Raw genomic sequence first — 16,667 nt, 5'->3', positions numbered from 1 at the left:
GCGTACCCGTAGGTTGGAGTGTCAATGAATATGTAATGGGGGTGTGGTTGGAGGGCAGGGCGAGACAGCAGCGTCACGGCAATACTGTGTATAAAATCTTCCACGACAGTACGTATGCAGTATGTTGCGTTTCACGTCATTGCTTAAAACTGTATGGATCCATAGACAAGTCACTAAGTGTAACTTTCAGTTTCGTTTATTTAATCACAGAATGCTCGCTGTGCCCAACCACTTCTGAACATGCCCTCTGCCACACCTTGTCGTACCACAGCCACAAACCTTCAAGCCTTGTTGGTAAATATTTTATAAGAAGTGTGTAATAATAATATGGTGATCAAAACCTTTGTCATGCAGCATTTGAGTTGTGGAGTAGGGGTTTGTGTCTGTATGTGTAATGTTTGAGGAACACCTTGAAAATACATGGTGTGGTTATAAAGTAAGAAATTATAAACTTTTAAGCCCTTATAGTTCTTCAGAATTTTTTCTCTAAGAAGTGAACATATCATGATGGTTGTTGAGGATTATTATGGTTACGAATAACAACTAAGATCACATTGGTAGCTAAAATGTATGACGAAGCTGTATGAGTCTACAACCTACTAAAGGACAAACATAAAAAGTTTATATTTATTTTTATTTCTTTTATTTTTTACATTGTGTTTATGATTACTTTGTCTTTTGGTGAGAAATCACGTCACCAAAAGTAGCATTGATTGGAAACTTTTAAGTGGAGATATTGGTAGTTGCACAATAAAATAACAGATTTATTATTTTATTATTTTATTATTTTATTTGAAGTATTATCAAGAAAATTTTGGATCTTGAAAGTTCTATAATACTTTAAAAAAATGCATTAAGAATCAACTTCCTCTTTTCCTGTATAGACAACACATTCTTTCTGAAAAGAAAAACAGGGAAATGAGGTCATTCCTGATTCGCAGCAGGAGATGTGTCTGCTCATTCTATATGAAGGATCCTTCACTACTGGGTGAATGAAAACATCCCTTGGCCTCCGCAAACAACAGATCTATCATTTATAGTAACTGTATATGGATTTACGGCTTTAAAATGTGGTGCATGAAGATGTTAACAAATGGCTGCTTAAGGTGCAGCTGCAGCCTACCACACCATTTCGGCAACCTGCAAGCGGGTCCTTTCGACACCATCTCTTTCAGGAAACGGAAAAGGAAACTGTAAATTCTAATAGATTGTGTACAACCGCAGTTTCATAGCAGAAAGATTGGAAACATTGTAGATGGATGTTTCACGTTTTTGCAATCAGTTAGTAACTTCATGTAAAGCCTATGAGATGGGTATTTTCGATCCAGTTCTGGACAGTCAAATATCTGGGTTCGTGTATGAAAAGGATGTTTGTTTTGTTTAGTAATCATGAACATTATCGCAATTTTAGACACCTTGTTAAGAGGATGCTTTTTTAGGGTTAGCAGAGTATTCTCAACACTATCACCATAATCATGAACATTATCGCAATTTTAGACACCTTGTTAAGAGGATGCCTTTTTAGGGTTAGCAGAGTATTCTCAACACTAACACCAACTCACTAAAAATAGCATGTGTGTTTCTTACCCGTCTATCTTTTGAGTATCTTGTTACGACCTTGTATTTGCCTGAATTGGTCCGGTGAATTTGGTCGCAAAGAAGAAACCCTAAGTTCATAGGCGGTGGAGTTGTGAGAAGCTCTTTTGGCAGTACACTCTGTCATTACTCCAAATTCTAACCCGGGGACAAAACGGGCGAAGAATAGTTTGAGGGCACTTCAGAGCAGATTCGGTTACCATATACTCCACAGCGTCTTCCTAAGTGAACCGGAGATGCTATATTTGCATAGAAACTTTGTGTTTTGTTGTTCTGCTTCGACTTGCAACTAAGCTTCCCCACCACTTAGAGAATTGCGATGCCATTTCCGCTGTGCAGTCTGTGGCACAACCCAGTCAAAGAATTCAATGTCAGAGGCGGACCATGCAAACGCAGTACAAACCGAATGCTAAATACAAATGAATAATAGCTCAGTTGCCAACGCGGTACGTGAACCAGCAGTTGGAACTACAAATTGTGCACAATGCAGGAATGTAATCGTTCGAATAATATTAAAAAAATAAATTAAAAAACACAAGAAAACTAGATTAGATGGTGGGTGCAATATTCCAAAAGTCGAGCATCCCATGAATATGAGCCCTGGATAGCTGACGATAGACGATAAAGCCACGACGATGGATGCTTATGCTACTGTTGCATCGCCCAAAAGGTGTTCCTTGGTAATATAGGGCTTCACTCGAATACCCTGAAAGGCTGCTCCTGTTGTGTGTGCGGGTTGAGCCTCACCGGAATCCTCGAGTGTTTTGTCCGGGTCCTAAGCGCAAATTCCAAATAATTTTACTCCTCAATTTCATGTCCTCCGCAGCACATCCCTACCGCATCGAATTATAACCACAAATCTATGATTCTCTGATCTCTTGCCTACCAAACCCCACTCCTCTGAACTTTCCTCCACTAATCAAATAGTAGCAACGATCCGTGACTGTAAATTTTACTATAATACTTAAGAGGATACTTATCGAATAACCAGCAGATTGGTGCATCTCACAGTAACCGAGAGTAAAAAGTACCTTGACAAATTGGGTCCTCGGGAAATAGCTCATTCAAAGTAAGCGAAAAAAGATTACTGGGGAACAAAACCTAGGGTTCGGGAAAGGTGCCCTGGGCTTACAAGAAAAGACCGAAACTGCAACGGAACCGCGGCGCGCGGTCGCCGACATCAGAAGTTCCCTGCTCGCCTCGCCACACATGTGGGAACGCCCTCCGATTTGCACCCGGGGCGCTGCTTCGCATAGCTCCTTCACTATTCAGGGATGACGAAGGCCCCTGCGGCTCGGCCCCTCGCAGCCCAATATGCTAATAAGACCCCACATCCTGCACTCTGCAGCAATGTCACAAGGTGCTCCATCCACCTCTGCACCTCTGCAGCAGTCATCACTCTTCTGTCACCTCTCCATCTTGTATATACCTTCACGTGCGCCTCATCCCTGCTAAGAATGAAGTAAGTATGCTCTCCGCTCGCTTCTCTTGATGGATACTCAAGCTCCTAATTATCGACTGCAGAGGTTCTTTTCAACCTTCGTCCCGTTGCGTCCTTCCCGCTTTCCGTAGTTTCGCTTCAATGAGAGGGATTCCCTGCACGAATTTATTGCGAAAGGCGCGATTGCAGGCATGTAACGAGTGTTTGTAGTGATTGCTCGGTCCCTTTCGCACAACTGGCCATGTACACATTGTGGATCCCAACAGAGGCAAAGTCGATGTCAACGGTGACTGGCAAGCAGTGCTGTCAACGAGACTGCTGAAAGCCACACGAGTAGTAGAAGATGACGAATTGTGGTTGGAAGTCTGTAGGACAATTACGGTGGATTTGTGAGCAGCCACAGAAGAAAAAATGGCATTCTCAGGAAATATTTGTCTCTTTCCTTACCAACACACGTTTAGTACAAAAGTAGACCAGCGAATAAGCTAAACTTCCCTAGCACCAACAGCAGCAAGATGAAAAACCGATACGGTTCCATAGTCCAGTTGTTCCTTAAGAGTTGCAGGACTGTGTACATTCGCTCTAACAAGTTTAGGATCTACTGCTGTAGTGAACAAAAATGGAACGGGATCTGACACTGATGCTCAAGATTGTTGTCCGTCAAGCAATACACCGCTCACGTGGTTTGTGTGTTGCACAGAGGAAGTAACTCCACACCAAAATTGCAGCCCTAGCAAGACTTTTTTCGGCACAAAGTTTTCAAGTACAGCCAGAAAAGGCGTGATTGCTGCAGCTGCAATCTTGGAAATTCAGGCCTCGATAGTGCATGCACATTGCAAAAACAGCTGATCACGCTTAACGCGATGGGAGTCTCCGTAGCCTCACCGGTTTTGAGCAATGAGGTTCTTGGACATCACGACGCGGATCTGCTGAAGACGAAGCTAGTTTCCAACGGCGGCTTCCAACCCCCCAAGCTGCTGCAGGAAGAAATGGCACCGTCTTCGATCATAAAGAGCCTGACCGTTGTGGACACGGACGAATTCGACGACGATTCGACATCCGAGGACGAGAAGGTGATGGAATATGTGAAGGAAATCCCGATTACCGACGTCGATGAGCGAGACAAGGGCACCTCGGACGACTGGATTCCGCGCCACCCCGAGCTGGTCCGCCTCACCGGCCGACACCCCTTCAACTGCGAGCCACCGCTGTCCACCTTGATGGAGGTATGTCACACTCTCCCCGTGCCCTCATGCCCTCAGGCAATCGTGCATTGTCCGACCGTTGCATGTGCATCCGGCCAGAGGTCGGTGCGGGGATTGTCGGGCGTTCAACGTGGGGACGAATAGCCGATCGTTGGAATAGCTTGGAACCTCACACATTCGCGACTGCGTGTATCCAGGCCGGATTCCTGACGCCGACGTCCCTGCACTACGTTCGAAACCACGGGGCAGTGCCGCGGGCGTCGTGGGACGACTGGAAAGTAGACGTCTCGGGATTGGTGAAGCGGCCCATGTCGTTGACGATGAACGACATTCTGCGGTTCCGCGCGCGGGAGTTGCCGGTGACGCTGGTGTGCGCCGGCAACCGGCGGAAGGAGGAGAACATGGTGAAGCAGTCCATCGGGTTCAACTGGGGCGCTGCGGCCGTGAGCACGTCCATATGGCGCGGAGTGCTGTTGTGCGACGTTCTGCGGCATTGCGGAGTGGTGTCCAGGAAGAAGGGCGCTCTGTATGTCTGCTTCGAGGGAGCCGAAATCCTGCCAGGTACGGAAAGTTGTGAGACCTCTGGATGGGCTCGGTATGGGAGTTGCATGCGTAGGCGTGTGGCTCACGCCGACAGGCGCCTTCCGCTTGAGTTCCGGGTCGCACAGGCATTGTATACTGGACGGGTCGACGCGAGAGCGTGGGTTCGTCGAGTGGTCAGGTCGGACGGCGTGATGCGACGCGGTGTGGGATGTGCATCTGAGAGCAGGATTGGGTGGTGTCTAAGCAAGGTCTGGGATGTGCATGTGCTCAGGTGGCGGGGGCTCGACGTACGGCACGAGCATCACCATCGAAACGGCGATGGACGAAGCCCAGGACGTGATGCTGGCATACCAGCAGAACGGGCAGTATTTGGAACCCGACCACGGTTTCCCCATCCGGCTGATCATTCCGGGCTACATCGGTGGCCGCATGGTGAAGTGGCTGAACAAGATCGAGGTGACGTCGCGAGAGTCGGGGAACTACTACCACTTTCACGACAACCGAGTGCTACCGTCCCATGTGGATGCTGAGACAGCCAAAGCCGAAGGTACGTGGACGTCCTGCACGCCGGTGCACAGCAGGTGGAATGCATGCAATGCTGACGTGCGTTGGTGCTCTCTGGTCGCACTGTGTGTGCAGTTGCTGATGGGACTCCTGGATGGCTGTGAGCAGGTTGGTGGTACCGGCCCGACTACATCATCAACCAGTTGAACATCAACTCCGCGATCAGCTCGCCGGCGCATGGAGAGACGCTTCCCGTGAATTTCTCGTCGCTTCAGGAGCCTTACATCGTGAAGGGATACGCCTACAGCGGTAGGTCCACAACCTCATTCGCATCCACCCGCGCAGCCGGGGGTGGAGGCGGGACTTCATCATGGTGTTGGGTTTGAGAATTTGGAACTCGCAGTAGGACCAGTCCGTGGCGTGCCACGGTGCTTTGTGATGTAGTTGTACTTGTAGACATAGTTTTAGTTTTAGTTTGGGGTTCCGCGTCGCAGTGGTGTTTGCCGCGGAGACGAATGGTGTCCTGACCTTTGCTCGACGTTGTCCGGCGCTGGCTGTGGTGAACAGGGGGCGGTCGGAAAGTGACGAGGGTGGAGGTGTCGCTGGACGATGGGAAGTCGTGGACTCTGTGCGACGTGAAGCATCCGGAAGAGCCGACGAGATATGGGAAGTATTGGTGTTGGTGCTTCTGGCAGATCGGCGTGGACGTGATGGATCTGCTGAAATGCAAGGAGATCGTGGTGCGTGCGTGGGACGCTGGCATGAACACCCAACCTCAGCATCTGATATGGAACGTCATGGTAAGAGCCCTGCATGCTTTGGCGCTGGGGTGTAATCTCGGTCTGTTAGGGAAGCCGCTTGGCGGCGATTTCCGTGGGACAGGTTGAGGGTCAGTGTTAGGATCTCATGCGAGTGGATTTCTTGTCATGCCGGATGGTTGAATCTCCGCGGCGATGTGCACGGAGAGCTTGGGTGCATGAGTGGGTGAGAGTGCATTCGAGCAGCAGCCGTCGCAAGGAACTCTACGCAGTTGTAAAGCAGTTGATCGACGCGACCCGCATCCACCTGGAGCAAGAACTGCTGCGGGTTCCATGTCGTCTACGATGTATTGCGCTGTGCAGCGTTAAGTTTGGTACGTCCTGTTCTGACCGCCGTCGCCGTGGCATGCTGCAGGGAATGATGAACAACTGCTGGTTCCGGGTGAAGGTCGGGATATCCAAGTTCGAGGACAGCGGCATCCACCTGGCATTCGAGCACCCGACTCGGCCGGGCAACCAGGTCGGGGGCTGGATGACGAAGTCGGAAGTGCCGCAAGCAGCGGCGCCTGTGTTGAGTAAGGTTGTGGAAACGAAGGTCACCCAACTTCCGGTGGCCGTTCGTCAGATACCGGTGTCGGAAGTGCGGAAACACCAGACTGAGGAGTCGTGCTGGATCATCGTGCGCAACAAAGTGTACGATTGCACGCCGTTTCTGAACGACCATCCGGGCGGCGCGGACAGCATCCTGATCAACGGAGGCATGGATTCGACGGAGGAGTTCGACGCCATTCACTCCGCCAAAGCCCAGACCATGTTGGAGGAGTACTACATTGGAGACCTGTCGGCGTCGACGGCTGAGGTGGTGGATGTGGCGCCCAAGACAGAAGCGGAGGCGATTCCAACAGCGTTGTCTGCATCAGGAAGGCCGGTTGCTCTGAGCCTCAAGGAACGGATCGCCTTCCGCCTGATCGAGAGGGAGGTTCTGAGTCACGACGTTCGGAGGTAAGGATGTATGCCTTGCCTGTGGGTGTGACCAGGAGCATAGTTTTGAGTATGTGTTATTCTGAGCGATGCGATGTAATTTGGGCATGGCAGCCTAGTGTGCGGGATGTGAGGATCCATCGGTGCCGGGTGGAGTGATGTCGCCTGACTATGCTAAACATGTGCACGTGGGTATTGCGCGGCAGGCTGAGATTCGCACTCCAGAGCGAGAATCACGTGCTGGGACTGCCGGTGGGCAAGCACGTCCTCCTGAGCGCATCCATCAACGGGAAGCTGTGCATGAGGGCTTACACTCCCACCAGCAACGACGACGATGTGGGGTACCTGGAGCTGGTGATAAAGGTGTACTTCAAGGACGTGCACCCCAAGTTTCCGATGGGAGGCATGTTCTCTCAGCACCTGGACACGCTGAGAGTCGGCGACACGATCGAAGCGAAGGGTCCCGTGGGGCACATCGTGTACGAGGGCAAAGGGCAGTTCCTCATCAACGGCAAGCCGAAGTTTGTGAGGCGGGTGGCGATGCTGGCGGGGGGGACGGGCATCACGCCCATGTACCAAGTGATCAGGGCGATCGTGAGCGACCCCGAGGACAAAACGCAAGTGTGGCTGCTATACTCGAACCGCACAGAGGAGGATATCATGTTGAGGAAGGAGCTGGACGCATGGCAGGAGAAGCACAACAACCTGGTGGTTCGGTACACACTGACAGGAACCGCGTCGGAGGGCTGGAGGTTCAGCAAGGGCCGGATAAGTGAAGCCATGGTGAAGGAGCACATTCCAGAAGGGGGCGAGGAGTCGCTAGCGTTGTTGTGCGGGCCACAGGAGTTGATTCAGGAGGCTTGTATTCCATGCCTTTTGAAGCACAAGTACGAGAAGTCGGCATGCCTAGAGTTTTAGGTGGCGAAGGGATGGGGAGGGGACGCACCCTAAGGACGAGGTGAGGCGGGGATGTGCAGGTGGAGTTTGTAGCATGGTGCAACCAGCGAGTTTGTAGACTGTAGAAATGAGTGGCGAAGGGTGACGATATGCGGTGTGGACGCATTTGGCGGTGGAAAATTTTAGCCGTGTATATTATCGATGTTGGTGGGTATCATAGTTGATGTTTCAATTCAATGACCATTATCGGTGTAAGTTGCACTGGGAATGATCATGGTATAGAGATGGCTGCATTTGCAAATCTCTACTATTTATAGGCAGGGGATGTTGTGCACTAGTTAGCGCGTCATTTAGGACTTGGATCTTGTATAGTTTACAAGGTTCGTCGTGGAAGCACCGAGAAAATTTCGGTCTAACGTTAGGGATTCCTTTTGGAAGTGTCAGCAGAATTTAGGTGTTACCTTCTGATTGATTTTCTAGCGCCATGTGCGAAGCCTAATTTGATCGATTTGTGACTTAGTCTCATTTATGAGATTATTATTTTTTGTATCAAGCTGTGTTTATTCCTTGCCATCGTTTGCGGGATGTGTCTCTGCTTCTTATTTTTTCTTATTGCTGTCATGTAAATTAGAACTAGGTATGTCGTGTTAATATAAGATGTTGCAAGTCAAAGAAAGTTTTGCAGACCCGTTCCGATTGTTTCAATTTGGGTTATCATGTGGCCATTTATGATTATAGTTTTGACTTAACCAAGTTAAATATACTTATGAAGCTTTCAAATTTATTGAATCCATGTGTTTAAGAAACATTCTCTTTTAATATCATAGTGGATCTTATGGTGGTCTTTGGTTACATCAAAATGTCACTGATAATTTGGAATGGTTAATAAACTAAAATTTGGAAGTGTAGAGCAATCTAATTTACTTTGGAATCAACTGCACCAAAAGAAATAAATTATTTTACTATATTGTAAAAATATCATTTTTTGTGTGTTCCGTTCAGATTTGCATCAAATATTTTTTTCTTCATTTTCTTCTCATGTTCAAATTTGAATTGATTGAAAAAAAACGAGACCTAGGCAGTTGAGTTTAGATTAAACAAACTAGATCAGCTTATTTCAAGTAGCTTTGCTTTTATTATAGATGAATGAAACTATTTGAGAGCTCAATTAATTTTTTTAATAAATACACTATATTTTTAGAATTTAACTACCCATTATTCATTTAGTGAATGCGTTCTGCCAAAAAATAGAAACTGAAATTTAAAATGTGTTCTTGATACTAATACGACTACAAAATAAGTAGTAAGTGTTTTTGAAAACAATATTTTGTATTATATATTGAAATTTATTATGCATTAAATATTATTAGGCATTATATATTTTCATATATATATATATATATATATATATATGTAAATACAGAAATGAAAACAAAACTGATTCCTCTCTGTTTTGAAAATTACTGTCATATTTAGTTAAAAATGATTAAATTGTTCATGTTACCTTTTATAATGCTTTTTGTTTCTTGGTTTTAAATACTCACATATTAAAGGTAATACACTAAGTATTCTAAATATTGTATTTCTAACATATGTTGTATCTAAATTTATTTTAATAAAAATTTGTTACTGATGTATTATGGTTCCATTTTAAAGAATTTTATTTTTTATTTTGCTTGCTCCACTAAATATATTTCTATGGGCACGATTATACAAAAAAATAAAAATGACTCTTTTTCTTATACATGATATTAAAAGCCAAAATAAACAGTTGCATCTTTTGTAATCTTTATTTTATGTAAGAGACCAGTTATTTCAATATTACATAAATTAAAAATCTTAATAATAGGTATAAATATCATTAGAAATATAAAAGATAAATCAAATTTTATTTTTATATAAATATGACTTATTTTTAAAATTTTTTATACAACTATTTACTAGCATGTTATGTTTTAGCTCCAATCATTAGAAACATAACATGCTATCATTTTTATTATAAGTTCAAGCTTAGTTTAGATCCATCATTTGTTGTCGGCTTCTCTCTACATTCCACCCTTTTTTATGTATGTTTTCTATGTTTAGATAGCACTTTGTGAAAAATATACTAAGAATAAGTTTGCTCATTATAACAAGCATGTGGCTTTATTTAAAAGAAATTGAATAATTTTCTTTCAACTTATTGTTTTATTCTATAATATGCAACTTTTTTACACTTTGTATATTATCAAAAATATTACATGACTACATTGAAAGGGTACTAAAGATATATAAGAAAATTAGAAAATTATACATGTTGGCTTTTAGAATACCAAATAAAACAAGCTTTAAAATTTGTTTTTTTGTAAATTATTACAATCCAAGTTGTATGTTGAATCTTTGACAATTCACTAAGTTGTAAGACATAAAACAAAAACCTTGTAAGAGAACAACAAATAATAGCATAACATGATTGTGGTGTTGTATAACAATGCAACCAAGTTTTTAATTAGGACTAAAATAGAGGATTTTTGCAAATGGTGCCATTACTTATCCATGCTTAATTTTCTTGTTGCTTAAGACATATAATTGATAAGCATGTTATTCGACTTTATATCTAATATTTGAATCCAATATTTTTTTAAATGTTATTTAATATTAACTAAAAAGATTTTCAACATAGTAAATATCTATTGATTTATCAAAGTCATATCTATTAGGATATCCTACACTATTTTTGTTGGCTAAGAAAAAATATTAACTTGCATTGTGCCCTTTCAATACTTCATAAATATTTCTATGCTTAATCTTTTATTTTTTCAATTAAAAGCAATGTAGAAATTAATCATAAATTAACTGATTTATTATTTTGTATCAATATATGAATATTTATTTATGGTATTAGTCAATAACTATATTTTATAAGCAACTTAAGCAAGATATGTGTATCATAATATTAAACAAACAAAGGATGTATTGACAATAGCACCTCAAAATATGTTAAATAACCTTTTGGAGAATATTAGCAATATCTTTTTTTTCAACTTAGATTATGATTATTTATGATTGCTAGAAAAAGTTACTAAAACAATTCTTTAATCTAATATTGAATAAGTTCTTTGAAGCTTATTTCCATTAATAATCTCTTCTAAAAAATATGCATATATATATTTTAAAAATATAATCCATAAAATTGCCAATATGCTTGCTATGAAGCTTGTAAAGCTGATTTTAGAAACCATTGTATAAATGACTTTTTTGAAGTGTATTGCAAAATCATCTAATGAGTCTATTAAGAAAAAAAATTATATTGGCACATTGGTGAAGCAAATTGTCAAGAAAAAAATCTCTAAAGAAGCTCTTCTAAAATTCTTTTTTATCTTTATTTTTGAAAAAAAGTACCCTCAAAATGTACTCTCATCTGTCATAAAATAATCAAAAAGTCGATTTTGAGAAGCTCATGTAGTTGAGAAGAACTTTCTTCATAAGATATTTCTATCTAAAATACTATTATTATAATATTTCTTCTAAGAATATATCAAATTTAGATAGCCAAAAAAATTTCTTTCTATAAGATAAATATATTTCTATTACAAAGACCTTCTAAGATTAGACATAAAAAAAAAATTATTATCAAAGGCTCTAGTAAGAACTAATAATACAAAGACAATAAATTTTCCACAAAAGTCTTTTTTTACACTTCTAATATACATTATATTTGGAATGGTGTATAACATATTGATCTATTGTTCATACAAGTCTTATCAACATCAATTGAAGCTATTGATATTAATTGCTTAAGAGAAGGTACTATATTTCCATGTACTTTGCTAACATAGATGCAAATTTCTTCAAACAAGTATCAAATTTTGATGTGTATAAGGATTTTACATAGAGCTTCAATAATATTCTTTGTACCTGTATTAAAAATAACCAAAAATATATAAGATTAAGATTCTAAATTAAGATCCTTATGACCTTTTTATTCAATTCTTTTTGGATATAAGATTGGTTTTAAAAACCAAAGTTGGTATGACTTTAAGGTATTAAAGAACCAAAGAATCACTTGCAAGTATTCAACTTTTTTGGATAAATACTGAATTTAGACCTTCTTATATTGATCTAAATATCTTGTCTTCTACCATCAAGTTTTACAGACATGACCACCAATTGACTATAGATCTAAGTCTTGGCATTTAAGATTAAAAATACATGTATGAAAAACAAAATGGAAAATTTCTTCTTTATTTTTGTACTTAGACATATTGCATTGAGGCCTTTACTTAAACATTGTAAGAAATATCACTTTAATTTTAAGTAATTGAATTCTATGCAAAAAAAGTTGAATAAGATAATAAAGGATTGAAGAATATGGTCTGACATTATTTAATGGTTGACTAAACTATAAGGAATTAAAATAATAAAATAAATACCATTGTTATATTATACTACTTTTTTTTAATATTAGAGCTTTTTTTTCTTGAAGAAATATGTACATTCTATATTAGCTACTTATTAGGATTCTATTTTAAAATAACTATTAATAATTTAAATAATTCAATATTAGATGTAGATGCCATCAAAAATATTATTTTAAAACATTAGAATTAAAAAAATGAAAAAATACTAGTAGTGGTGTATTATATATTCACATTACTTAAACAACTAAAAGCAAGTAGAAGTGGATAGAAGCATGTTAGATAAATAATATCTTCTTAAATAACCTTGAAGAACTGTCTTAAATGCAAATAAATCCTTTGGATTCTACCTAAAGATATTCAACCTAGCTATTGAATTTATTTTGTAAGTCTTTTTTCTTTTTTCTTCATTTTTTTGAGAAGTTGCATCAGAAGGACTTTACAACTTGGGGCTTGAGCCATGAGCCTTATGATCCTTAAGAAACCTCCACAAGATCTTCTTGGTAGTTGCTATTTTTAAGAACAAAAATGAGGCCATTTTTAATTGTGTCAATGTCTTTCTTGTATTCTAATCTTAGTTTAATAATTTTTTTTAGTTTTTTAATATTATTATTTTTTTAATATAATATCTATATATTTTTTGCTTATTTTCTTTCTTATAGTGATATAAGAGTTTTTTTTCTTCTTAAAGCTTTGTTTAAATTTTTTTGTTTTTATAAGTGGTTCTTCCAAACATTGTTTTTTATTTTTTATTTTATTTTTTAATATTTTTGCTTCTTAACATCAATATTAGAGAACAAGAACAATACTTTAGCTCATATTATCATATAAGTGTTGAAGAATCTAAAGAGATAAGAATGTATGCAACCAAGTTTTATATTAATTAAAGCATCAAATTTATACATTTTAAAATGTAATATGGTGGATAATCAAATATTACATTGATTGAAATCATAGATTATCTTTATAAAAATTTAAGAAGCTTTTTAATAAAAATGAGTCTTTGTAATGAAAAGAAAATGATGTAATTTATAGATGTAGTCAATAAATAAAACATGTAGAATATAAACATGTTTTTGTAGGACAATAGATCCAATGCATCTAATAAAACAAAGTTTTTAAAATAATTTGCATGATATTCTATTTTTTTTTCTAATATAATTATTTTTTACTTTATTATAAAAATACATGTTTGTATTTTTTTCTTACTACATTACAAGGACCTTAAATTTTAAAGATTGTCATAAAATATTTTTAGTAATTTTCTAATAAATTTATACTTATTCTACTATGTAAATTTTTTATTTTATGATTGAAGGTACAATAGATATTGCTTGACTTCATGGGATTTGGATATGGAGTCCTTAAAAAATTCTTACATTTATCAAAGCTTATGTCTTAGATCATGATCTATACGTTGAAATAGATGGATCTTTCTTCAAGAAAGATGTATAAACTCTCTTTATCAATACTTATATTTTTGTATGTCAAAATTTTAGAATGTGATAGCAAGAAGATAAATTTTATGTAACAAGTACCAAGTAAACTTTTAGATAAGCTATAGTATGCTTTGACATATCTCAATAATGTTTTGAATATTATCAATTGACTTGACATTTCATTGAGAACTACAAGAAATTTGTTGTGGTTAGGTCGTCTATCCATAATTAATGCATGTTGTTTTCAAAAACGTTTTTAATTCCATCCTCAGTAGTTCATTGAAGCATGCCAAACTACCTAGTTTATTTATTTATTTATTTTTCTTAGAAGATGAAGTCATAAGTCACAATTTATATTAGATATAATATAATTGTTTTTGTATTTGGTGTCAAAAATTGAGTCTATAGAAATTGTATTGTAATTATTTGTATTATAGCATCATTTAAAGTATTAATGGTATTTAGATGTCAATAATAAAGGATATGATTTTACTTGATAATATTTGTTTATTTTTTGGCTTAGATACTTTTAGTACAAAGTAAATTCCTTGTTAATATTTGTTTATTTTTTGGCTTAGATACTTTTAGTACAAAGTAAATTCCTTGTTAATATTTGTTTATTTTTTGGCTTAGATACTTTTAGTACAACGTAAACTCCTTATTTTCTTGTATCAACGTTCTCAATATTTTTTATATTTTTTTAAATTTTAGTCCTTTTATACAAGTCTATATACATTCTAAATCTTTATTCAAAAAAAATGAATCTTGCATCAATGATATTAATTCTTATTGTGTTATTTGATTATAGATGCTACAAAGATTTTACATACATTAATGAATGGAAGTTTTATTAAATTTAATATTCTTATAATATTTCTTATTTATTTAAAATTAAATTTAATAAATTTTTCTATAAGGTCCAGCAAATCTCTTTTAGAAATAATTATTGCATCAAATTTAATGTGTTTTTTGTTTGGATATGATACCTTAGCCATACTAGGTAAAAATGACATTACTTGATTTAGAGCTTAGCAAGTATAATTTTATTTCATAGAACCATTGTCTTTTTTATTAAAATAGTTTGTTTATAATTTTGTCATTTGTTAGATGTAATGATTTTTTTTTATCCCTATACTTTTTTTTAAAGAAAATACCATATTTTTTGTGATGGTGATGATGACATTTTAATACAAATGATAATTTAATATAATTTCTCTTATATATTAAATAAACATTGTAAATAGATATGTATCATATTATGAATTACGTGTAATTTTTTTTTGTCACATTCTATTGGTATCTCTTTGTAATTCTTATGTTCTTTGGCTTAGTCTTTGTGTAAAGAAATCTTGACTTAAAAAAATGTCTTATTCTTTCTTTTCTACCAATAAAATTAACAATCAAATTCTAAAAAGTTTATACCACTTGTTGAACTTTTTTTATTGTTCAAGTTTTCCTAGACTTTTTGTAAATTATTAGCATCATTATTTAAAATGTATTCATTGTTTACTTCTTTACTTTTTTTCTCTTGTAGATCCATATGCATGAACAATCTTAGAATTGGCTCCTTCACTCTACTAAAGATATTAACAAGCAGATAATATTATTAGTGAGATTGTTTTACATGCAATTCATTTAAGTTTGCTTCTTTTGAGCAATAGATCTTTTTCTTGTGCATGCTTGTAATTTTATTTTGATCTTGGTTTTAAATATATAAGCTAGTTGAAAAATGTGTTGATAATGTTCCTACATTTTTTTAAGGCTAATTCTACTTACAAGCAAAGAAACTATCATCTAAAGTGCTAATGCCAAATCATTCAAGGATCAATAAATAACTTTACTTATTGATGATGCTACCTCTAAAAGCATTTGCAACTAAAGTAAAAAAAAAAATATATGGAAAAATAATTATAATGTAGATTTTTATATGCAATAATTTATAATATTATTATTATTTTTTCAAATATTCTAAATTTTTAAATCTTAAATTTAAAAATATTATTTTAATAAGACTCACATGTGCAAACTTTGAATCATATATTGACAATATGAAGAGGGTATTTTGAGATGCAATCATCAACAATATGCCATTGTATTACTTTATGGTGTTTATATTATGTAAGATATTGTATATTAGATTACTTCCATATATTATGCATATTACATCTTTACAACTTAACAAGAGTTTTTTTATCAAAAAGCTTATCATCTAGATGTGGAAAGACATATGTTAGAAAAAAATAGAGCCTAAAAAAAAATTACTAGCAAGTAGTGGATTTGGAGTAAGTTTAGGTTTCTAAAAGAAAACCAGAATTGCTTCTAGTGACTACGTATCTTAGTCTTTATCTATATGTGTGATTATGCATGTATTCATAAAAATGATTTTTTAATTCTATATTTAGAGAAAAATAATCAAAATATTTAATTAAAATATTTAAAAGTATTTATTATAATATTATAGATTTATTATACTAAAATTACAGCAATAGAATTTAATTTTTCAATTGAGATTTTAGTTAAAACATAATATCTTTTATAATATATGAAGAAATAACAAAACGTCATTAATATGAGATATAAAGGTTTAAATAAAAAATTTAAAAATATTAAAAATATTTACTCAATTAAAATCATAAATTCAAAGTCTATTTATTTTATATTATTATTATAATTATCATTTATCAACATTAATGATGTTGAATTATATTAGTTTGATAAATTCGATCTATTGTATAATCTAGATATATAATGTATGCAATGTCACTTGCATATGTACCACTCAAAGCATACATGTCTCCTAATAAGTATTTATTAGTAATAATTTAGGATTTATGCAATTATCACCAATATTTAATTATATTTATTCAATCATATCCATTTAAGTCAAGCCTCCTATAAATATCATT

The 16,667-nt window shown here is 36.8% G+C and overlaps 1 protein-coding gene and 2 long non-coding RNA genes across 6 annotated transcripts; 2 read left to right on the top strand and 1 right to left on the bottom strand.

The window, feature by feature from the left end:
* Positions 1 to 56: 56 nt before the first annotated feature.
* LOC149988240 (uncharacterized) lies at positions 57 to 1,246 on the top strand. The gene is made up of 4 exons (XR_016505081.1): positions 57 to 108; positions 211 to 294; positions 885 to 988; positions 1,113 to 1,246. It is a non-coding gene; the product is annotated as an uncharacterized LOC149988240 (long non-coding RNA).
* Positions 1,247 to 1,646: 400 nt separating this feature from the next.
* On the bottom strand, positions 1,647 to 2,988 carry LOC149988239 (uncharacterized). 4 transcript variants are annotated; one of them, XR_016505077.1, is made up of 3 exons: positions 2,729 to 2,988; positions 2,302 to 2,371; positions 1,647 to 1,936 (listed from the first exon to the last, which is right to left on the bottom strand). It is a non-coding gene; the product is annotated as an uncharacterized LOC149988239 (long non-coding RNA). The 4 variants fall into 4 exon arrangements; XR_016505079.1 differs by having other exon boundaries at positions 2,344 to 2,371; XR_016505078.1 differs by lacking the exon at positions 2,729 to 2,988 and adding an exon at positions 2,628 to 2,718.
* On the top strand, positions 2,931 to 8,474 carry LOC112287210 (nitrate reductase [NADH]). The gene is made up of 8 exons (XM_024529985.3): positions 2,931 to 3,058; positions 3,738 to 4,263; positions 4,440 to 4,803; positions 5,057 to 5,332; positions 5,458 to 5,598; positions 5,857 to 6,089; positions 6,463 to 7,049; positions 7,235 to 8,474. Exons 2-8 carry the CDS (start codon positions 3,901 to 3,903, stop codon positions 7,944 to 7,946), a joined length of 2,676 nt encoding a protein of 891 aa, XP_024385753.1. The 5' UTR covers positions 2,931 to 3,058; positions 3,738 to 3,900; the 3' UTR covers positions 7,947 to 8,474.
* The last annotated feature ends 8,193 nt before the right edge of the window (positions 8,475 to 16,667 follow it).

Source organism: Physcomitrium patens, chromosome 10, assembly GCF_059467195.1.
Source record: "Physcomitrium patens ecotype Gransden chromosome 10, ASM5946719v1, whole genome shotgun sequence".
NCBI classification, from domain to species: domain Eukaryota; kingdom Viridiplantae; phylum Streptophyta; class Bryopsida; order Funariales; family Funariaceae; genus Physcomitrium; species Physcomitrium patens.
The sequence above is the reverse complement of the archived record's forward strand: the minus strand, read 5'-3'. Positions and strand labels throughout refer to the sequence as shown.